This window comes from Cherax quadricarinatus, chromosome 19, assembly GCF_038502225.1.
Source record: "Cherax quadricarinatus isolate ZL_2023a chromosome 19, ASM3850222v1, whole genome shotgun sequence".
NCBI lineage: Eukaryota > Metazoa > Arthropoda > Malacostraca > Decapoda > Parastacidae > Cherax > Cherax quadricarinatus.
Window position 1 is genome coordinate 49825938 of NC_091310.1, and position 24634 is coordinate 49850571.

Below are 24634 nucleotides of genomic sequence, written 5' to 3' on the forward strand. Positions count from 1 at the left end.
ATAAATGTATGAAAGAGGGGAAGGTACCTAGGGATTGGCAGAGAGCATGTATAGTCCCTTTATATAAAGGGAAAGGGGACAAAAGAGACTGTAAAAATTATAGAGGAATAAGCTTACTGAGTATACCAGGAAAAGTGTACGGTAGGGTTATAATTGAAAGAATTAGAGATAAGACAGAATGTAGGATTGCGGATGAGCAAGGAGGTTTCAGAGTGGGTAGGGGATGTGTAGATCAGGTGTTTACATTGAAGCATATATGTGAACAGTATTTAGATAAAGATAGGGAAGTTTTTATTGCATTTATGGATTTAGAAAAGGCATATGATAGAGTGGATAGAGGAGCAATGTGGCAGATGTTGCAAGTATATGGAATAGGTGGTAAGTTATTAAATGCTGTAAAGAGTTTTTATGAGGATAGTGAGGCTCAGGTTAGGGTGTGTAGAAGAGAGGGAGACTACTTCCCGGTAAAAGTAGGTCTTAGACAGGGATGTGTAATGTCACCATGGTTGTTTAATATATTTATAGATGGGGTTGTAAAGGAAGTAAATGCTAGGGTGTTCGGGAGAGGGGTGGGATTAAATTTTGGGGAATCAAATTCAAAATGGGAATTGACACAGTTACTTTTTGCTGATGATACTGTGCTTATGGGAGATTCTAAAGAAAAATTGCAAAGGTTAGTGGATGAGTTTGGGAATGTGTGTAAAGGTAGAAAGTTGAAAGTGAACATAGAAAAGAGTAAGGTGATGAGGGTGTCAAATGATTTAGATAAAGAAAAATTGGATATCAAATTGGGGAGGAGGAGTATGGAAGAAGTGAATGTTTTCAGATACTTGGGAGTTGACGTGTCGGCGGATGGATTTATGAAGGATGAGGTTAATCATAGAATTGATGAGGGAAAAAAGGTGAGTGGTGCATTGAGGTATACGTGGAGTCAAAAAACGTTATCTATGGAGGCAAAGAAGGGAATGTATGAAAGTATAGTAGTACCAACACTCTTATATGGGTGTGAAGCTTGGGTGGTAAATGCAGCAGCGAGGAGACGGTTGGAGGCAGTGGAGATGTCCTGTTTAAGGGCAATGTGTGGTGTAAATATTATGCAGAAAATTCGGAGTGTGGAAATTAGGAGAAGGTGTGGAGTTAATAAAAGTATTAGTCAGAGGGCAGAAGAGGGGTTGTTGAAGTGGTTTGGTCATTTAGAGAGAATGGATCAAAGTAGAATGACATGGAAAGCATATAAATCTATAGGGGAAGGAAGGCGGGGTAGGGGTCGTCCTCGAAAGGGTTGGAGAGAGGGGGTAAAGGAGGTTTTGTGGGCAAGGGGCTTGGACTTCCAGCAAGCGTGCGTGAGCGTGTTAGATAGGAGTGAATGGAGACGAATGGTACTTGGGACCTGACGATCTGTTGGAGTGTGAGCAGGGTAATATTTAGTGAAGGGATTCAGGGAAACCGGTTATTTTCATATAGTCGGACTTGAGTCCTGGAAATGGGAAGTACAATGCCTGCACTTTAAAGGAGGGGTTTGGGATATTGGCAGTTTGGAGGGATATGTTGTGTATCTTTATATGTGTATGCTTCTAGACTGTTGTATTCTGAGCACCTCTACAAAAACAGTGATAATGTGCGAGTGTGGTGAAAGTGTTGAATGATGATGAAAGTATTTTCTTTTTGGGGATTTTCTTTCTTTTTTTGGGTCACCCTGCCTCGGTGGGAGACGGCCGACTTGTTGAAAATATAAATATATATATATATATATATATATATATATATATATATATATATATATATATATATATATATATATATATATATATATATATATATATATATATATATATATATATATATACCATACATAGTTTTAAGGCGAAGTATGATAAAGCTCATGGAACAGGGAGAGAGAGGACCTAGTAGCAATCAGTGAAGAGGCGGGGCCAGGAGCTCAGTCTCGACCCCTGCAACCACAAATAGGTGAGCACACACACACACACACACACACACACACACACACACACACACAAAGGTTTGTAACAAGGCTAGTCCCAGAGCTCAAGGGAATGTCGTACGAGGAAAGGTTAAGGGAAATCGGACTGACGACACTGGAGGACAGAAGGGTCAGGGGAGACATGATAACGACATACAAGATACTGCGGGGAATAGACAAGGTGGACAGAGATAGGATGTTCCAGAGAAGGGACACAGGGACAAGGGGTCACAACTGGAAGCTGAAGACTCAGACGAGTCACAGGGACGTTAGGAAGTATTTCTTCAGTCATAAGAGTTGTCAGCAAGTGGAATAGCCTAGCAAGTGAAGTAGTGGAGGCAGGAACCATACATAGTTTTAAGAAGAGGTATGACAAAGCTCAGGAAGCAGAAAGAGAGAGAGAGAGGATCCAGTAGCGATCAGTGAAGAGGCGGGGCCAGGAGCTCAGTCTCGACCCCTGCAGCCACAATTAGGCGAGTACAATTAGGCGAGTACACACACACACTCATGCTTGTACATGTTTGTGTAGTGTGACCTAAGAGTAAGAAGTAGTAGCAAGATGTACCTGAAATCTTGCATATTTATGAGACAGAAAAAAAGGACACCAGCAATCCAACCATTATGTAAAACAATTACAGGTTTCCGTTTTACACTCACTTGGCAGGACGGTAGTACCTCCCTGGGCGGTTGCTGTCTACCAACCTACTACCTAGGAGGAATGATATACATATATAATACAGGTACCATCTGACTTACGACAGAGTTTGGTTCCGACCAACCGGTCGTAAGTCGAACCTTGCTACTGAATATCAACATCACATTTTTGTAATGACTTTATTTTATTGTTTTATTTTGGTATTTCATATTTACTTTACTTTTTATGCTGTTAGTACTGTATTTTATAATGTAAGGTTTAGGATAACACTGTGTAAAACGCAAACAGTTGTTTATTTCCCAGAAATTTGGCATACAAAACACGGTCATAAGTCGAATGGTCATATGTCGAGCAGGTCGTAAGTCAGATGGTAGGTGTATATATGTACTCCATCTTAGGTAGCAAGTTGGTAGACAGCAACCACATAGGGAGGTACTACCGTCCTGCCAAGTGTGAAACAGAAACCTTTAATTGTTTTATATGATGGTAGGATTGCTGGTGTCTTTTTTCTCTCAAACATGCAAGGTTTCAGGCATGTCTTGCTACTTCTACTTACACTTAGGTCACAATACTCATGCATGTACAAGCATATATATACAAACTCCTATGAGTTTTCTTCTATTTTCTTACTAGTTCTTGTTCTTGTTGTTTATTTCCTATTGTCTCCATGGGGGAGTGGAACAGAATTCTTCCTCCGTAAGCCATTCGTGTCTTAAGAAGTGACTAAAATGCCAGGAGCAAGAGGCTGGTAACCTATTCTCCTGTATACATACTAAAGTTAAAAAGAGAAAAAAAAAGAAAAGAGAAATTTGTTTTTCTTTTTGGGCCACCCTTCTTTGGTGGGATACAGCCGGCTTGTTGAAAGAAGAATATATCACTCCTAGGTAGTAAGTTGGTAGATAGCATCCATCCAGGGAGGTACTACCATCCTGCCAAGCGAGTGTAAAACGGAAACCTGTAATTGTTTTACATGATGGTAGGATTGTTTGTGTCTACTGTCGGTTTCATAAACATGCAAGGTTTCAGATATGTCTTGCTATTTCTAGTTACACTTAAGTCAAACTACACATGCATGTACAGGCATATACATGTACATGTATATACACACCCTTCTGGGTTATTTTCTATTTTTCTTACTAGTTCTTGTTCTTGTTTATTCCCACTTATCTCCATGGGGAAGTGGAACAGAATTCTTCCTTTGTCAGCCATGTGTGTCATAAGAGGCAACTAAAATGCCAGGAGCAAGGGGCTACTAACCCCTTCTCCTGTATATATTACTAAATGTAAAAGGAGAAACTTTCGTTTTTTCTTTTGGGCCACCCCGCCTCGGTGGGATACAGCCGGCGCACTGAAAGAAGAAGAAACATGCAAGGTTTCAGGTATGTCTTGCTACTGCTCCTTACACTTAGAACACACTACATATGCATGTACTAGCATATATATATACACACACCCACCAGGTTTTCTTCTATTTTCTTACTAGTTCTTGTTCATTTCCGCTTATCTTCATAGGGAAGTGAAACAGAATTCTTCCTCCATAAGCCATGCGTGTCATCAGAGGTGACTAAAATGCCGGGAGCAAGGGGCTAGTAGCCCCTTCTCCTGTATATATTACTAAATTTTAAAAAGAGAAACTTTCATTTTTCTTTTTGGGCCACCCTGCCTCAGTTCAAAACGGCCAGTTTGTTGAAAGATCTTCATCCAAAGAATTTAAACTACCCTTCATTTCATTGGATTAAATTTGACTGCATCTTATTTCCATGGTGCTGTGTGACCCCTGTGGATTTAGTACTCCTCTCATTAATGTAATAAAAATATGAAACCAAGATTCTATGTTGGAGCATCAAAGTGTTATGATCACTTGTCTTTTAGTGAAGGCAGGAGAAAAGTTATCTATATATTTCTATCTCGGTTTAAGGTTCTCCTCAGCAGAGAAATATACGAATAACTATACAGATAACTATCCTGTTGCCTGTCCCTATGCATTATTTTCTCATTATTACTTGTACTTTACAGAACCACTGACTAATAATATTATAGAAGTCTTATTTCTTTTAGTTTATAAAATTCAATAACCAAAGTTACTAATTTTTAAGGCTATGAATCACCAATAAGCATTTTTCCCAGACATAGTTGAAGGAAAATATTATCGTAATAGTGTTTTTCTATTCTGCTAATTCTGCTAACACCTGCCAGTACTAAAACATTTTATTTTATCTGCCTGAACTTTCTCACAAAGGCAGAGTGATCCAAAGAAAAGGTTCCCCCTTTATGTAATCTTGGTAAAATACGAAGAGACATGACTGGACCTTTGCTCTTGCCAGTGACATAACCATGTACACCCAGCATGGCTTAACAGAAAGGAATTTTAAGCCACTTTCCCCAAAGGATACACGTCGGGGAGTGTCAATATCATCTTTCTCTCCAAATACTAAACTATACCTACCTCCCGAGCTCCAGCCTGCCGAAGAAGTCTGATAATGGGCCCTACAGTAGTACCCCTCACAATGGAGTCATCCACTAACACAACTCTACGACCTGCAAGATTTTCTGTCAAAGCACCAAACTTCTTAGCAACAGCAAGCTGCCTGGAACGTGTATCAGGCTGAATAAAGCTACGTCCCACATAACGATTCTTGCACAACACTTCCACGTACGGGATACCAGACTGCAACAACAGAAATCATAATTTAGGAAGAATGCATTATTTAAGCACTTACAAATTTACTTGTTGTAGCGATAATAAACCATTTTTTTCATAAAACTTTCAATATTTTATTTTGACCTTGAGAACCAAAAATTGAAGTACCTAACAACAAATTCGTCTCTTTTTCAAAGTTTGATATACAGTGGACCCCCAACTTACAATATTAATCTGTTCCAGAGAGCACATCGTAAGACAAAATTATCGTAAGTTGAATTAATTTTCCCCATAAGAAATAATGGAAACTAAATTAATCCGTTCAAGACACCCAGAAGTATGAAAAAAAATTTTTACCACATGAAATATACATTTTCCTACACACAAAAAGGATACATGCACAATATATATTGTGCATGTACTAATGTACTAAATGAAGAATAAATGACACTTACCTTTATTGAAGATGTGGTGATGAGTGATGAGACACTGTCTTGGGAGTGCCTTTTCCTCCTGAGTAATGTAGGTCCTGTTTGGCATTTTCTTCCAGAACAGGCCTTATCACACTGTGTATGCCACTACGATTCTTAAATCTCTCAAACCAACCTTTGCTGGCCTTAAATTCACCAATATGAGCACTAGTTCCAGGCATTTTTTCCTGTTCACCTGGGTGTTAGTCGACTGGTGTGGGTCGCATCCTGGGGGACAACATTAAGGACCCCAATGGAAATAAGTTAGACAGTCCTAGATGACACACTGACTTTCTTGGGTTATCCTGGGTGGCTAACCCTCTGGGGTTAATTGTTTCTTGGTATTCTCGATAAGCCCATGGTGGCTTATTTGGCAGTTACAAGCACTAAAAACACTGGAATAATATAAAATTTATTGAATGTATGCGTGCAACCGTCTGCCCTGGCTTGTAAACAATGTCACACTAGCTCAGCTGAGGCGCTCAGGCCAGATGGACCAGACGGCCATGTTCAGGACGAATGATGTAAGTTGTGTTTTTCAACATAGGTCGGGGTCAAATTTTTACGCTGACAAGCATCATAAGTCGATTTTATTGTAGGTTGAGGCCATCGGGGGTCCACTGTACTGAATTGTACTACACTATCTCATAACATCTCACCTGGAGAGAGAATCCCATGGCTGCAGGTGTGGCTGACTCAGGAACTGTGGAAATTATGTCAGCTTCTACAGGAGACTCGATGGCTAGCTGCCGCCCACACCTTTGTCGCACACTATATACTTGTTGACCTGAGAAACAGAACCTTATTACAAAATAATCCTGGAAAATATTTTTTTTTTTTCAACATGTCGGCCATCTCCCACCCAGGCAGGGTGACCCAAAAAGAAAGAAAAATACTTTCACCATCACTCATACATAATCATTGATTTGCAGAGGCGCTCAGATACGAAAGTTTAGACGTCCCTCCAAACTGCCAATATCCTAAACCCCTCCCTTAAAGTGTAGGCATTGTACTTCCCATTTCCAGGACTCAAGTCCGGTTAACCAGTCTCCCTGAATCCCTGCACAATATATTACCCTGCTCACACTCCAACAGCTCATCAGGTCCCAAAACCCATTTGACTCCATTCACTCTTATCTAACACGATCACACATGCTTGCTGGAAGCCCAAGCCCCTCACCCACAAAACCTCCTTTACCCTCTCCCTCCTACCTCTTTGGGGATGACCCCTACCCCACCCTCCTTCCCCAACAGATTTGTACGCTCTCCAATTCATTCTACTTTGTTCCATTCTCTCTAAATGACCAAACCACCTCAACAACCCCTCTTCAGCCTTCTGACTAATACTTTTAGTAACTCCACACCTCCTCCAAATTTCTACTACGAATTCTCTGCATAATATTTACACTACACAGTGCCCTTAGACACGGCATCTCCACTGCCTCCAGCGCCTCCTCACTGCAGCATTTACACGAATTATTTTAACAATCCACATCAATATAATATTTTCTTTACATGATAATCAACTGTGAACAAATGCTGTACTGTAATTAGTGGATTATCATTGCTGAAAAAATATGAATGCCATTAAAAATTAACATTGGTTAATTACTATAAAATTAGAGGATTCTGATATCAGTAACACAAATTTTACTACAAACTAAAATCCAAAAAGAGCCAGTAAATCAAGATATCCTATAAAAATACCAAATTAACATGACAATTTTTTTTAGAAATCCTCATTTACCAGAATTTGACCTAAATACCTTCATATACTGAATCTGCCCGAGCAAAGTAAACATATTCAAAAATGCAGAAGGCAGGTGGTGGGGAATGGAGGATGTCAGCATGATCAGTGTGGTTAGGGTCTTCATGTGCCTCACTAAATGGCTTGGCAGGCTTTGGCCGGGGCACAATATCCAGCGATCGCACGCCTTCTGGGCCCAGCTCCACAATCTCACCAGGGTAAACCTAAAGGGTAAAAGCACACACAAGTTCACTGTGAGCAATGATTTGCAAAACAACTGCTCTGATACTTTTGCAAAGAAATGACCAAGAGTTATTTCATGGTAAAATATCCTACAGGTATCTTCAGAGCAAAATTCACAAAAGCTGTGCACTAACCTCTCGCATCAGAGTGCCACCCACGGACTGGAAGGCACAAGACTCTGAACTAAGAACCCAGCCTAGAGGTTTAGGGGAATCCATTCCATCTGTAAGAATATTATATATTCACCTTAAATACTAATAATACTTTATAATACATACTGTATTACTTAGTTTAATAGTATTGGCTACCAAGTTCATTATTATCTAGCTAATATATCCGAGTACAAATTGCAATTTTTTTCAAATGTAAGTTTTATTTATTTATTTATTTACTTAATGCCTTTGCAAACAGTACATTGAGATTGTGTATGTACAATAGTGGGATGCAATACAAAGAGAACCTCTATTACGCCTTGGCATTATGGGCCAATTTAACATTATTGGCTTACATTCTACTTAATACTAAGAAATAGTATATCATAGTTGTACAGTAGGAAAGTAATTATTTCATAGCTGTACAGTAGAATATTAATTATAAATGAATCAAAATTTGTATAATACAAAGATATACGTATTTATATTCTAAAATGCTTTTGTGAAAAACAATGATACAAGAAGCCTTCATAAACAAACCAGTACCATAAGCCGTCTTTATTGGCATGAGCCTGCCTATACAGAGGGGCCGATTGCCAAAAGGGTCCCTCACACCATATATCTTGTCCTCATGCAGTAACACCAGAGAGTACGCAGTGGGGGTGGCTTCCATCAGGTGCCGTATCCTAGCACCCCAGTCAGGACCAGCTTTCTCACCTCTGGGAGGTATCTGTGACAACATCTGTGTAATCAACTCTGAGTCAGACTGTGTTGATAGACCCACACCTCTGTCAAGAACCTGACAAAAACACAAAATGGAAGTACATATATAACTATACAAATATAAAAGTCTTATTAATTTAAATAAATCATAGAATTAATCAAAGTACAGGTGTCCCTCAACATTCGCGAAGGTTAGGGGATCAAGAGCCTCGCGAATGTTGAAAAACCGTGAATGTTTGGTGCCCCGATATATTGTAGGGAAATATAATACAATACTGCTTAACTTGCTGAATCATGAACAATCATAAAATACATGAAAACGTCGTAAGTTGTACTAAATATATACATGTTATGCTTTAATAACATGTATGTTATTAAATACTACAGACTCCACCACTGCCTCCACCACTTCCTCAACCAATGCGAGTACCTACTACCCTCCCTCCGACCCCCACAACTGGCAGCCAGCCCTCCCACCACTCAGTGTGGTGAGTGTTTTGTTTGTTCATTATTTGCTATTAAACTACAGTATAAATAATGTAAACACATTCATGACTGCATATTGAAATGGCTATTTGAACAGGTATTGGACGGTGACATCATGTGTTTACTCTTGAACACAGCAAAGAATCAAACATTTCTGCTACTGCTAATAATAACAATAGTAATAATAATAATAATAATAATAATAATAATAATAATAATAATAATAATAATAATAATAATAATAATAATAATAATAATACGATATAATTGAAGAAGGAAATTGTACAAAAATACGAGGAAGTGATTGACACATCGTCAGTGTGGCTTTGTTTATGCTGGAGTGAACATTAGTCTCCCTGCTCTTCCAAACATTTCACAATAATTCAGCGGTTGAGACAGTGGTAGAGGCAGTGATAGACAGTGATAGAGGCAGTGATAGACAGTGATAGAGGCAGTGATAGACAGTGATAGAGACAGTGATAGAGGCAGTGATAGAGGCAGTGATAGACAGTGATAGAGGCAGTGATAGACAGTGATAGAGGCAGTGATAGAGGCAGTGATAGAGGCAGTGATAGAGGCAGTGATAGACAGTGATAGAGGCAGTGATAGAGGCAGTGATAGACAGTGATAGAGGCAGTGATAGACAGTGAGAGGCAGTGGGTGAGGCGGTGGTATTTACTAACATATACGTATGTTATAAATAATAATAGTACATGTTAATATTAATAACATTTATAATAATAATAATAAATGTTATTCATAATGTACTATTATTATTTATAACATATATGTTAGTAAATATCACTGCCTCTTTCACTGCCTCTACCACTGCCTCTACCACTGCCTCTACCACTGCCTCTACCACTGCCTCTATCACCTCTACCACTGCCTCAACCACTCCAGTCACACTCAATCTACAAGCACCAAACAATGAATTATTGTGAAATGTTTGGAAGAGCAGGGAGACTAATGTTCACTCCAGCATAAACAAAGCCACACTGACGATGTGTCAACCACTCCCTCGTATTTTTGTACAATTTCCTTCTTCAATTATATCGTATTATTATTATTATTATTATTATTATTATTATTATTATTATTATTATTATTGTTATTATTGTTATTATTAGCAGTAGCAGAAATGTTTGATTCTTTGCTGTGTTCAAGAATAAACACATGATGTCACCGTCCAATACCTGTCCAAATAGCCATTCCAATATGCAGTCATGAATGTGTTTACATTATTTATACTGTAGTTTAATAGCAAATAATGAACAAACAAAACACTCACCACACTGAGTGGTGGGAGGGCTGGCTGCCAGTTGCGGGGGTCGGAGGGAGGGTAGTAGGGACTCGCAGGTGGCGGGAAACTTGAATATGATTTGGCGGCTGGGAATTTGGTAGCTGGGAATTTGGCGGTTGGGAATTCGCGAATGTGTGAAGCCCGCGAAAGCTGAAAAAGTGAATGTTGAGGGAGACCTGTACATGATTAGGGAGCAAGGGGCTAGTAACCCCCTTCTCCTGTATACATTACTAAATTTAAAAAAAGAAAGATTCGTTTTTCTTTTCGGGTCACCCTACCTCAGTGGGATACAGCCGGTTTATTGAAAAAAAAATTATAGATTTAAAAGAGAACACTGGGTGATAGAGAAATGCAAAAAAATTTGACAATATGCTATTGAAGGAAAAAATAAAGTTTAAAATCCATTATTTCATCACCTGAAATAATGGATTTTGACTCTTAACCCTTTGACTGTCGCAACCCCCAATCCTGAGGTGTCTCCTGGTGTCACAAAATTTTAAAAAAAAATTATTTTTTCTTATGAAATAATAGAGAATCTTTTCCCGATTGTAATGACACCAAAAAAACGAAATTTGATGGAAAACTGACGGAATTATGCTCTCGCGAAGTTAGCGACCTCGGCGCTGTTTACAAATCGGCGATTTCACCCACTTTGAGCCCTATTTTCGGCTAATTCCATTGTTCCAGTCGCCCAAACTCATAGCTATTTCTTTAGAACTCCATTTTTTCTATCGATTGAGTACAAGAAACTGCCCATTTACCGATTTCAACTACCTAATAATGTGGTCAGAAATTTGCAATTTAGCCAATTTCATGAAAACTAAAAAATATGACAATTTCAAAATAAGGTCCAGAATGAACAATGCAGACATTCCTGGCTCTAAAATAACATTTTCTTTGCTCATCAGTCATGTCTCCAGGCCCCTCTGATATTACTCTTGCTTTCTATTTTGAATTTTTATTCAAACAAAAAATAGAAGACTTACTATTATGCAGACTACTGCAATACTGTAATAATTGTATAAATAACATCAACCCATTCATGACTGCATATTAGAATGGCTAGTTGGACATTTATTGGACAATGGCATCATTTGTTTACTTTTGAACATTGGCAAAAATCAAACATTTCCCCTACTTTGAACTCCATTTCTAGGTCCTTTTTATAGTAAAATCAATCAAAATCACCTCTATTTCTATAATATGTTTTCCATTCTATCAAATGAGACCAAGAAAACGAGAATACAACCATAAATACTATACGAAAATAAACCACAAAGTCGGCATTTTAATTAAAAAAAACGGTCGGAGTTTTTTTTTTCTCATTATGCACTGCGTGCTCCAGGATTTTTTTTATATGGTGCACACTGACCACACAGACCCATTCTCTCACATGTGGGCCTACCAGCTTTCTCCTGCTTGATTTGAAGCCGCTAGAATTTATGAGTACATATACGTCAAACACGGTACCTCATAAGACGTATATATACGGCCGCGACAGTCAAAGGGTTAATCCAAAGAACTGGAGCTACCCTCCCCATCCTTGAATTAAGCCTGTTTATCATCTATTTCCAAGGCATTGTATGACCATTACAAGTTTACCACTTTCCTGTGAATATAATTATCATCACTTGATTGGAACATACTGTCTTACGCAGGGCAACAGCATTGATGAGTTCACCATTATGAGCAGTGGCGAGAGGGCCATGGCGAGTATGTACCATGAAGGGCTGCGTGTTTGTAGGGTCACGCCCTCCTGCTGTGGAGTAACGCGAATGTCCTATACCCACATTACCTGTGCCAAGGGACAGTGCAAGTTTTTTTCTAAATTGAGTGCAATCAAACCAAACAGTCAACACTAGAACATATAAACAAGTTTCAAAAAGGTAATCCTTAAGTACAGTACCAAAAGTTATACAGTATCACCAACATATCAAATGTAAGGTCATCAGAAAACAAAAGCAATCCATTCACTATTTAACTTCAAAGACTAAGGCAATAAAGAACCAAGTCTAAATACTAGTGTAATAAGACTAGTGAATAAATTAAATACTTCCCATGTGCCTTGTCTAACAGTACAGTATAACAATAATTATTAATCATTTAACTTCCAGAAACATACTTTTCTGAACATACAATGTAGTGAATAACTTGTGAAATTATTTATGTTCAATGTGCATTTGAAGATAAAAGTTTAAATTTATTATATCAACTTATTAATGAAGTGTGTATATTCATATGGTGTTATATTAAGTCTCTAAAGAAATGTTTAGGTATTACATAATTTAAAATACAACATGCCTATACATTTCTTATTTTTAAGCATTTACACTTCTAAATTAATAAGCAACATTTGAGTAAAGAAAAAATGCAAATACAGAAGAATTATCATAATACAATACAGACAATAGCAAAGCAATGCATCATTTAATGAAAACTATGTACTAGATCATGTAAACAAAAATAAAAACATACAGTGATACCCAATCCCATGAGTGATCAAGAGAGTGCAACATACCTATATGTTTATTATTATTATTATTATTATTATTATATTCTCGGGATGGGGAGAAGCACTAAATCCAGAGGGATTATACAGTGCCTATGAGAACAGAAGCAACTGGAACTGACAGTAAGGGGAGGTCAGGTTCAATTCCTTGGATCAAAACCCCCTCATCAGCATCAAGGAATCTCCTTTGAGGAGATATATTTGAACCTGAACAATCCTAATGATTTCCATGAGCATTTAAACCACATTTCATAATGTACTGTACTTTGAAATATAGTTCCTAGCTAAACAGTGAGACACAACCTTACTGAACAATAAAGATGAAAAATACAATATAGTTGTTTCATTGTGACTGGAACTGATAGCCTTACAGTATTATACATCCCCAATCAGGTTGGCAAAAACCAACCTTACAGAAAATAAGAGCCTAAACCCCCTTGGATTTTGGGAGGAAAGAGGGAAGTTACAGTAAGTCATTTCTGGGGATAAGTTCAGTGGCATATACAGGTACTGTATTTCATGCACTGCGTACTCATTAAATCACTAAAATGAGTTATTTTCTCATTAATGAATACATGTACTATAGAAGTAAACAAGAACCATAATAGTGATGCATTTATAGGTTTATTGTTATGTTGTTCATTGTTTCTTTATGTGGAGGTCCCTCAGCGAGTCGTGTATAAAACTGTTCCTGACTCGCTGCTCACCCTACACATGCAAACGAAGCATAAAAATTATGCAAGTGAATCAGGATACAGGCAGGCCCCACTTTACAGCATTTCACTAATACAGCCTCTCCTCACTTAATGATGGAGTTCTGTTCCTAAGACCACATCGGTAAATGAATTCTTTGCTAAGTGAGGAGCATACTATAATGGCAGTGGGTTTGTGTAAACCATCTTTGATATTGTTTTAATGTCACCTTTGCACCATTTATAACATTTCTGGTATATTTTTAAATGTTTATACGGTAATGTGCGTATTGTATATTGTAATAATCAGAGAAGAGGAAATCAGCCCTAATATACATTATTTAGGTATGCATACTGGTCTGAGAGGCCGTCGTAAGTCTGAGTCATCGGTAAACAAGTACACGTCGCTAAGTGAGGAGAGGTTGTACAGCAGTTTGCTATTATACCCATTCTTCCTACAATAAATATATTCACCATATTCTGATACTATCCTAATACCACAAGACTTTGAAAAGGCAATAAATGACATGCTCATGCACTCTGCCCCAGGCCAAGACTCATGGAACTCCGTGTTCATCAAGAACTGCAAGAACTCCTATCACATGCCTTCAGCATTCAGGGAGTCATACAATACTCACTAAAAACAACAGACACAGCCCCACTTTACAAAGGTGGTAGTAATGCAATTCCGAAGAACTACAGACCAATAGCACTAACATGCCATATCAAAAAATCTTTGAAAGGGTTCTAAGAAGCAAGATTGCCAACCACCTAGATACCCATCAATTACACAACCCAGGGCAACATGGATTTAGAGCAGGTCGCTCCTGCCTGTCGCAGCTATTGGACCACTATGACAAGGTCCTGGATGCTTGAGAGAATAAACAAAATGTAGATGTATTATACACAGACTTTGCAAAAGCCTTTGACAAGTGTGACCACGGTGTAATAGCACACAAAATGCGTGATAAAGGAATAACAGGAAAAGTTAGTAGATAAATCTATAACTTCCTAACAAACAGAACACAAAGAGTAATAGTAAGCAGAGTAAAGTCCCAGGCAGCTACGGTGAAAAGCTCTGTTCCACAAGGCACAGTACTCACTCCCATCCTATTCCTCATCCTCATATCTGACACAGACAGAGATGTAAGCCATAGCTCCATGTCTTCCTTTGCGGATGACACCCAAACTGCCATGACAGTGTCCTCCATCGAAGACACCGCAAGACTCCAAGCACACATCAACCAAATCTTCCAATGGGCCACTCAAAACAACGTGAAGTTCAATGAAGAGAAATATCAACTACTCAGATATGGAAAACTTGTGGAAATTAAAACTGTATCAGGGTATACAACAAATTCTAACCATACAATAGAGTGAAAAAGTAATGTGAAGGACCTGGGAGTGATAATATCAGAGGATCTCACCTTCAAAGACCACAACAATATATCTACTGCATCTGACAGAAAAATGATAGGATGGATAATGAGAACCTTCAAAACTAGGGATGCCAAGCCAACAATGATTCTCTTCAAATCGCTTGTTTTCTCTAGGCTGGAATACTGCTGTACACTAACTGCCTCCTTCAAGGCATGTGAAATTGCTGACCTGGAGAGTGTACAAAGAACTTTCATGGCACACATAAGTACGATAATGCACCTCAATTACTGGGAACGGTTGAAGTCCCTTGATTTGTATTCCCTGGAATGCAGGCGAGAGATACACAAAAATATACGCTTGGAAAATACTAGAAGGATTAATACCAAACTTGCACACAAAAATCGCTCCCTATGAAAGCAAAAGACTTGGCAGGAGATGCAACATTCCCCCAGTGAAAAGCAGGGATGCCACGAGTACAGTGAGAGACAACACAATAAGTGTCAGAGGCCCAAGATTGTTCAACTGCCTCCCAGCATACATAAGGGGGATTACCAATAGACCCCTGGCTGTCTTCAAGAAGGCACTGGACAGGCACCTAAAGTCAGTACCTGACCAGCTAGGCTGTGGTTCGTACATCAGTTTGCGTGCTGCCAGCAGTAATAGCCTGGCTGATCAGACCCTGATCCACCACTCAGTCTGGTCTCAGACTGGGCCGTGGGGGTGTTGACCCCCGAAACCCTCTCCAGGTATACCACTCACTATAAGCTAATATTTTAAGAAAATATTTTAAAGTAAGTAATGTGTATACTGTATGTGCATCTTTTAGGCCTCGCTATATTGCTCACTTAACCCTTTCAGGGTCGAGAGGCCCTCTCCTAAACTTGTTCTCGGGGTCAAAAATTTTTTGGGAAAAAAAAAAAATTATTAAATGATAGAGAATCTTTTCCCAATCATAATGACACCAAAAGTATGAAATTTGATGGAAAACTTACGGAATTATCTCTCGCGAAGTTAGTGGTATTGACAATGTTTACACGAGCGATTTCACCCACTTTGAGCCCTATTTTCGGCCAATTCCAGTGTACTAGTCGACAAAAATCATAACTATTTTGCTAGAACTGCATTTTTTCTATCAAATGAGTACAAGAAACCAACCATTTATCGATTTCAACTATCCAATAAAGTGGTCAGAAATTGGCAATTTTACCAATTTCACACAAATTTCAAAAGATTCCAATTTCCAAATAGGGTCCAGAATAAACAAGACAGACATTCCTGGCACTAAAATAACATTTCCTCTGTTTATTAGTCACATCCCCAGGCTCCTCTTACATTTCTTTTGCTTTCCACTTTGAATTTTTATTCTCACAAAAAATAGAAGATTTACTGTTATGCAGACTACTGCATTAGTATAGAAATGGCATAAATAATATCAGCGCACTTGTTAAAGAATATTAGACTCGCCAGTTGACATGTATAAGCAGGGCCCTCCTGTACTCATCCATTGAGGCTCAACGAAAAAAATCCTAAGTCACAATGATGAATATGAACAAAAAAGTAAAACATTACAAAAAATTTCTTAAACTGCCAAATTGTTTAAGTTTTACTTACATAACAATTATAGTACCTGAATGAATAGGTTAAGAGCTAAATGTCCTGTACACACTAAAATACAGACATGATGAAAATTCCAAAAGAAAAAGGATCAAGGCATATTTACAAAAAAGTGGTTAGAGAAACATCAAATCAATCCAAGCCAAACATTCATTATAAGACACAGTACAAGCAACACGTCATCAGACATCCTGACACCAGTTCTATTTCACAGCTGCAAATGAAAATTATACAAAAACGTATTATATTTACGTTTTACCCCTTCAAGCAACAGAGCTCCACAATGAATGCTGCTAAATATATCTAACTGACTTTTGCTGCTAGCAGCAAAGAATACACTAAAATATAAGCAAATTATAAATCTGTTTATAGCATCATACCAGCCTCCAATATGAAACAATTTTGCAAGGGTCTCAAGAAAATCTTTGCAGAGTTAATCTGGAATTACAACAATAAACCCTTTTACAAGGTGAATAGTTTTTTGTGTATATAATGATTCTACAATATTAATCAACAAAACATTTCCTCTGCTTGGTGGGTGTCAACAGAGATGCAAATTGCCAGAAAAAGTGTTACTGAGGATGTTTGCAAATTCTGTACCAACCCATTTTCTAATTTCCCCTACTTCAGCTGCAATAAATACTTAAAATTTTGTTTCTTTTTAATCCATGCAAGTACAGTACTGTACCTGTATAAAGAAAATAAATATTGCCTAATACTGAGTAGAAAGAATTCCTTAATAAATGTGTCAATTTCAATTTGTCCTTGCCATTTTTTAAAGTACAGGTCAGCCATCACTAATTCAGCAATCAGTTATCCGGCTCCACCAGTAATCCGGCACTAATTTCGGCTAGCATAATTTCAAATTTCATCATTATACTGACTCAAATTTCATCATTATACTGACTCAAATTTCATCATTATACTGACTCAAATTTCATCATTATACTGACTCAAATTTCATCATTATACTGACTCAAATTTCATCATTATACTGACTCAAATTTCATCATTATACTGACTCAAATTTCATCATTATACTGACTCAAATTTCATCATTATACTGACTCAAATTTCATCATTATACTGACTCAAATTTCATCATTATACTGACTCAAATTTCATCATTATACTGACTCAGAAATTGTGCAGTTAGTTGTAAATCCACAGCAGCAAGCCAGTGGAGAAGAAAACAGTGATGAAAATGAGGAAGATGTAGCAGAAAGTGTGTCTGTTGATAGGTTAATTAAGTGTATTCTAACCTAACCACTCTGTAATCCGGCAAACTCACAAATCTGGCACACTACAGGTCCCAATGATGCCGGATTAGTGATGGTCAACCTGTAATAATTTTTTTCCTAAAAAATAGGAAATTTCATTGCACAGTATTTTGTTAACTATTCTTAAGTAATACTCTGGGCCTTCACAAAGTTGTTGAGGATGGTTGCTACTCTGACTGATAATGTTACTGATACCTTCTGGTAAGATGTTGAATAGGACCATTAATATAGTGTTCCTTTATTGTTCACTTGTCTTGCTTAATTTTTTTTCATGGGTTTTCAGTGACTTTTTTTCCTTTAACATTTTAGACAATTCTTTTTCATGTTATTTTTAACTAGAAACTAAATGGCAGTAAAAAGTACAGTACCTGCACTGTGAAGATGGGAATGTCACAGTCCGGAGGGTCACTGAATTGTGATGTCTGCACACTTCTGGCAAGGCAGTTACTGAATAAATGATGATGAATGTATTTCCATTTTTATAGCCATCCTAACTTTGTGGGAGATAGCCAGTGCAAATTTTTAAAAAATTAGTATTTTTCCTGATTTTACTTAGAAGACACTTCTGGCTGCACTGGTTGATTGAAAGTAATACAGTATGTACTGTACATATCATTATATTGGACACAGGGAGTGAAACTGCTTCACTCTTATAGTTTTAGGCATCATATTTCACTTCAAGATGAAATAAAAATGGGATAGCAATTTTGAGTGGGGCATCTTCCAAATTGCAGGAAGTCTCACTATTTTCTGTACAGGAAAAGATTAAGAATGGATCATTCAGAGTTCAATGAGGTTTGAACATTATTTGAAGTGTGTACCTCATTAGCAAAGAATGTTTGAAGGGCTTGTGTTCAAGGGTTAGAAGTAAGGTAATCTGGGCACTGTCAGCCTAAACTACTTTGCAAGATAAGCAAGCATCAGTGCTGACATGCTTATTTAACTCTGCTCAGCAACCAAGTAAGGGTTCTGGGGTGTATAGATGAGCAAGAGCTACAAATGCCAAAAATAGCAACTCTTAGCCAGAATGCTGCAACATATCTTGAGGTCGACAATGCAGCAAAGCAAGTTTCCAGATAATGTAACTACAGTATCTGAAAAATGAAATGATATATCTTCCTCCCCTTCTCAAAACCCAATCACATGCATCATCTCAAAACCTAGCCACATCTTAGTGCTTAAATCACACCCACTTCAGAAATCATCCTCATGCAGAACCCAGCAACACTTTTACAGAGACCAATCACATACACCCCCAAAAGTCAACCACATGCCACTAGGTCAGTGAGCTTAAGACGGTAGGGGAATTGGACCTGCCTCGCATAGGCCAGTAGGCCTGTTGCAGTGTTCATTCTTTCTTATGTTCTTATGCCAGAGCCCACCCACACCCTTCCTAAGCCCAACCATACCCTCAAAACCCAGCTATTACATCACAGAACCCAATCACATCCCAGAATCCAGCCAGTTCACAGAACCTAACCACACCTGCAGAACCCAACAACACCCACCCCCACCCAGAGCCAAATAATAGTTTCCAGAATCTAGTTATACCCCAAAAGCTAAATCACACCCAAAAAACCCAGCCATACACTCCTAGATCCCAATCAAGCACCCCAAAACAAACATACCCTGAGAACCTAGACACAAACACACACACACACACAGTCACAGACACACGACACAGGAGTAGAAAGGGAAAAGCCAAACTATAAAACGGGGAACTACACAGGAATGAGGACCTTCCTGCAGGAGGTTCAGTGGGAACAGGAATTGGTAGGAAAATCAGTAAACGAAATGATGGACTTCGTAACAACAAAATGCAAGGAGGCAGAGGAAAGGTTTGTTCCCAAGGGTAACAGAAATAATGGGAAGGACAGAATGAGCCCTTGGTTTACCCGAAGGTGTAGGGAGGCAAAAACTAAGTGCTCTAGAGAACAGAAAAAGTACAGAAGGCAAAGGACTCAGGAAAATCAAGAGATTAGTTGACGAGCCAAAAAAGAGTATGCACAGATAAGGAGGGAGGCGCAGCGGCAGTATGAAAACGACATGGCATCAAAAGTCAAGTCTGACCCGAAACTGCTTTACAGCCACATCAGGAGGAAGACAACAGTCAAGGACCACGTAATCAGGCTGAGGAAAGAAGGTGGGGAGCTCACAAGAAATCACCAAGAAGTATGTGAGGAGCTAAACATGAGATTTCAGGAAGTATTTACACTGGCCTGTACATTGCAGAGTCACTTGTTTGCACAGAACTGCTTAATGCCTCAAATGATGAAGTGGAAGTTTTAGCAGTAAAGGTCGAGAACCAAAACCTAGTCATTGTGGTAGTCTACAAGCCTCCGGATGCAACATCCCAGCAATTCCAGGAACAGCTGTTAAAAATTGACCACTGTCTGGAAAATCTTCCAGCTCCTGCACCCAACATCTTGCTCCTGGGAGATTTCAACTTAAGGCACCTAAAATGGAGGAATATAGTAAATAATATTGTTGCAGTAATAACACCAGGAGGCAGCTCTGATGAAAACTCACACTCACACGAGCTTTTAAATCTCTGCACAAAATTCAATTTAAACCAGCAAATAATAGAGCCTACTAGACTGGAGAATACACTAGACCTCATCTTCACTAACAATGATGATCTGATAAGAAATGTCACCATATCAAAAACAATATACTCAGATCACAACATAATTGAGGTTCAGACATGTATGCGTGGAGCCCCAGACCGACATAATGAGACTAGTCACGAGGGAGCATTCACCAAATTCAACTTCAATAACAAAAACATAAAGTGGGACCAAGTAAACCAAGTCCTAACCGATATAAGCTGGGAAGATATACTAAGCAACACAGACCCCAACTTATGCCTAGAACAGATTAACTCGGTGGCACTCGATGTATGCACAAGGCTTATTCCTCTAAGAAAAAGGAGAAGTAGATGTAAAATAGAAAGAGACAGGCGCTCCCTTTACAGGCGACGGAAAAGAATAACAGAGCGGCTAAAAGAGGTCAATATATCTGAAATGCGTAGGGAGACACTGGTCAGAGAAATAGCAAGCATCGAACTTAAGCTAAAAGAATCCTTTAGGAGTCAGGAATCGCGGGAAGAACTAAAAGCCATAAATGAAATCGAAAGAAACCCAAGGTATTTCTTCTCCTATGCCAAATCAAAATCGAGAACAACGTCCAGTATTGGGCCCCTACTTAAACAAGATGGGTCCTACACAGATGACAGCAAGGAAATGAGTGAGCTACTCAAGTCCCAATATGACTCAGTTTTTAGCAAGACGCTAACCAGACTGAGAGTCGAAGATCAAAATTAATTTTTTATGAGAGCCACAAAATTTGATTAACACAAGCCTATCCGATGTTATCCTGACGCCAAATGACTTCGAACAGGCGATAAATGACATGCCCATGCACTCTGCCCCAGGGCCAGACTCATGGAACTCTGTGTTCATCAAGAACTGCAAGAAGCACCTATCACGAGCCTTTTCCATCCTATGGAGAGGGAGCATGGACACGGGGGTCGTCCCACAGTTACTAAAAACAACAGACATAGCCCCACTTCACAAAGGGGGCAGTAAAGCAACAGCAAAGAACTACAGACCAATAGCACTAACATCCCATATCATAAAAATCTTTGAAAGGGTCCTAAGAAGCAAGATCACCACCCATCTAGAAACCCATCAGTTACACAACCCAGGGCAACATGGGTTTAGAACAGGTCACTCCTGTCTGTCTCAACTATTGGATCACTACGACAAGGTCCTAAATGCACTAGAAGACAAAAAGAATGCAGATGTAATATATACAGACTTTGCAAAAGCCTTCGACAAGTGTGACCATGGCGTAATAGCGCACAAAATGCGTGCTAAAGGAATAACAGGAAAAGTCGGTCGATGGATCTATAATTTCCTCACTAACAGAACACAGAGAGTAGTCGTCAACAGAGTAAAGTCCAAGGCAGCTACGGTGAAATGCTCTGTTCCACAAGGCACAGTACTCGCTCCCATCTTGTTCCTCATCCTCATATCCGACATAGACAAGGATGTCAGCCACAGCACCGTGTCTTCCTTTGCAGATGACACCCGAATCTGCATGACAGTGTCTTCCATTGCAGACACTGCAAGGCTCCAGGCGGACATCAACCAAATCTTTCAGTGGGCTGCAGAAAACAATATGAAGTTCAACGATGAGAAATTTCAATTACTCAGATATGGTAAACATGAGGAAATTAAATCTTCATCAGAGTACAAAACAAATTCTGGCCACAAAATAGAGCGAAACACCAACGTCAAAGACCTGGGAGTGATCATGTCGGAGGATCTCACCTTCAAGGACCATAACATTGTATCAATCGCATCTGCTAGAAAAATGACAGGATGGATAATGAGAACCTTGAAAACTAGGGAGGCCAAGCCCATGATGACACTCTTCAGGTCACTTGTTCTATCTAGGCTGGAATATTGCTGCACACTAACAGCACCTTTCAAGGCAGGTGAAATTGCCGACCTAGAAAATGTACAGAGAACTTTCACGGCGCGCATAACGGAGATAAAACACCTCAATTACTGGGAGCGTTTGAGGTTCCTAAACCTGTATTCCCTGGAACGCAGGAGGGAGAGATACATGATTATATACACCTGGAAAATCCTAGAGGGACTAGTACCGAACTTGCACACGAAAATCACTCACTACGAAAGCAAAAGACTTGGCAAACGATGCACCATCCCCCCAATGAAAAGCAGGGGTGTCACTAGCACGTTAAGAGACCATACAATAAGTGTCAGGGGCCCGAGACTGTTCAACTGCCTCCCAGCACACATAAGGGGGATTACCAACAGACCCCTGGCAGTCTTCAAGCTGGCACTGGACAAGCACCTAAAGTCAGTTCCTGATCACCCGGGCTGTGGCTCGTACGTTGGTTTGCGTGCAGCCAGCAGCAACAGCCTGGTTGATCAGGCTCTGATCCACCAGGAGGCCTGGTCACAGACCGGGCCACGGGGGCATTGACCCCCGGAACTCTCTCCAGGTAAACTCCAGTGGAGGCTGAAGGGACACTGGGAAGACAAAACAGTGGGGTACATCAACAAGGGATATACCAACAAGTGTTGGATGAATTACACACAACTGAGGAGGTGGAGAAGGTCCTAAGTGACTTTGATACCTCAAAGGCGGTGGGACCGGACATCTCTCCGTGGGTCCTTAGAGAGGGAGCAGAGACACTATGTGTGCCAGTAACCAAAATCTTCAACACTTCCCTTGAAACTGGGCAGCTACCTGAAGTATGGAAGAAGGCGAATGTAGTCCCCATCCTCAAGAAGATAGAAATAAAGCACTAAATTATAGACTAGTGTCACTGACGTGTATAGTATGCAAAGTCATGGAGAAGATTATCAAGAGGAGAGTGGTGGAGCACCTGGAGCGGAGCGACAGCCAGCACGGATTCATGGAAGGCAAATCCTGTGTCACAAACCTACTAGAGTTTTATGACACGGTAACTGAAGTAAGAAATGAGACGGAGGGGTGGGTTGATTGCATTTTCTTGGACTGCAAGAAGGCCTTCGACAGTTCCTCATAAGAGATTAGTACAGAAGCTAGAGGATCAGGCACATATAACAGGAAGGGCACTGCAATGGATCAGAGAAGACCTAACATGGAAGCAACAGCGAGCCAAGATCCGTGATGAGGTATCAGTGGGCGCCTGTGATGAGCGGGGTCCCACAGGGGTCAGTCCTGGGACCAGTGCTATTCTTGGTATATATGAACAACATGACAGAAGAGATAGACTCAAAAGTGTCCCTGTTTGGAGATGATGTGAAGTTAATGAGAATTAAATCAGATGTGGACCAGACAGGTCTACAAAGAGACCTGGACAGGCTGGATGCATGGTCCAGCAACTGGCTCCTAGAATTTAACCCTGCCAAATGCAAAGTCATGAAGATTGGAGAAGGGCAAAGATGGCTGCAGACAGAGTATAGGCCTAGGAGGCCAAAGACTGCAAACCTCACTCAAGGAGAAAGATCTAGGAGTGAGTATAATACCAAGTACAGTGGTCCCTCGTTTTTCGTAGTTAATCCGTTCCTGGAGTTGCTACTATTATCAAAATCTACGATTTGCGAATCAATTTTCCCCATAAGAAATAATGTCAATACAATTAATCCGTTCCTGACACCCAGAAGTATTAAAACAAAAAAATTTTTTACATGAAATATAGATGTAGTGCATAAACAATACAATGGGAAATGATGAATGAAACATTAACAGCATAACACTTACCTTTATTGGAGATTCTTCTTAGTGTATGGGAGACTGGAGGAGGAGAGAGATTGGATTGTTTACAGTTTGGAAGGGGAATCCCCTTCCATCAACACCTCAGGTACCAATTGCTTTTCTGGGGTTGCTTCTCTTCTCTGTTTCTTAATGCCACTAGGACCACCTTGAGAGTCACTGGAGTCCTTTGTCACTGTACATGTTGCCAACATGGCTTGCAACAACCTTGTCAGGGTGATGTTTCTCCATAAAGCTTTCCATCTTACCCCACATAGCAAAAATCTCTTTAATTTCTGAAGAAGGCACCTTCTTCCATCTCTCTTCCTCCTCCTCTACAGCAAGATTCTGAGCTGCGATCTGTTGCTGTTCTTAAATTCAATTGTATTTCTCACCTCCTTTACCACAGGCTTGGCACTAGGAGCTTTCTTTGGAGCCATGGTAGCTTATTCAGTACTTGCAAGCACTAAAATGAGTGGAATATT

At 39.5% G+C, this 24634-nt stretch overlaps 1 protein-coding gene across 5 annotated transcripts in view; it reads right to left on the reverse strand.

Moving 5' to 3' along the window:
• Nucleotides 1-24634, reverse strand: part of Prat2 (Phosphoribosylamidotransferase 2) — a 79774-nt gene that overhangs the window by 24746 nt on the left and 30394 nt on the right. For 3 of the 5 annotated variants that reach the window (XM_070086820.1, XM_053776278.2, XM_053776274.2), the window contains exons 3-8: nucleotides 12048-12196; nucleotides 8430-8688; nucleotides 7872-7960; nucleotides 7514-7718; nucleotides 6407-6534; nucleotides 5083-5304 (exon numbers count right to left, since the gene is read on the reverse strand). In XM_070086820.1, the coding sequence (XP_069942921.1) occupies nucleotides 5083-5304; nucleotides 6407-6534; nucleotides 7514-7718; nucleotides 7872-7960; nucleotides 8430-8688; nucleotides 12048-12196 (1052 nt within the window). The remainder of the gene's footprint in view (nucleotides 1-5082; nucleotides 5305-6406; nucleotides 6535-7513; nucleotides 7719-7871; nucleotides 7961-8429; nucleotides 8689-12047; nucleotides 12197-24634) is intronic. The other 2 variants (XM_053776275.2, XM_053776277.2) reach the window with 2 other exon arrangements.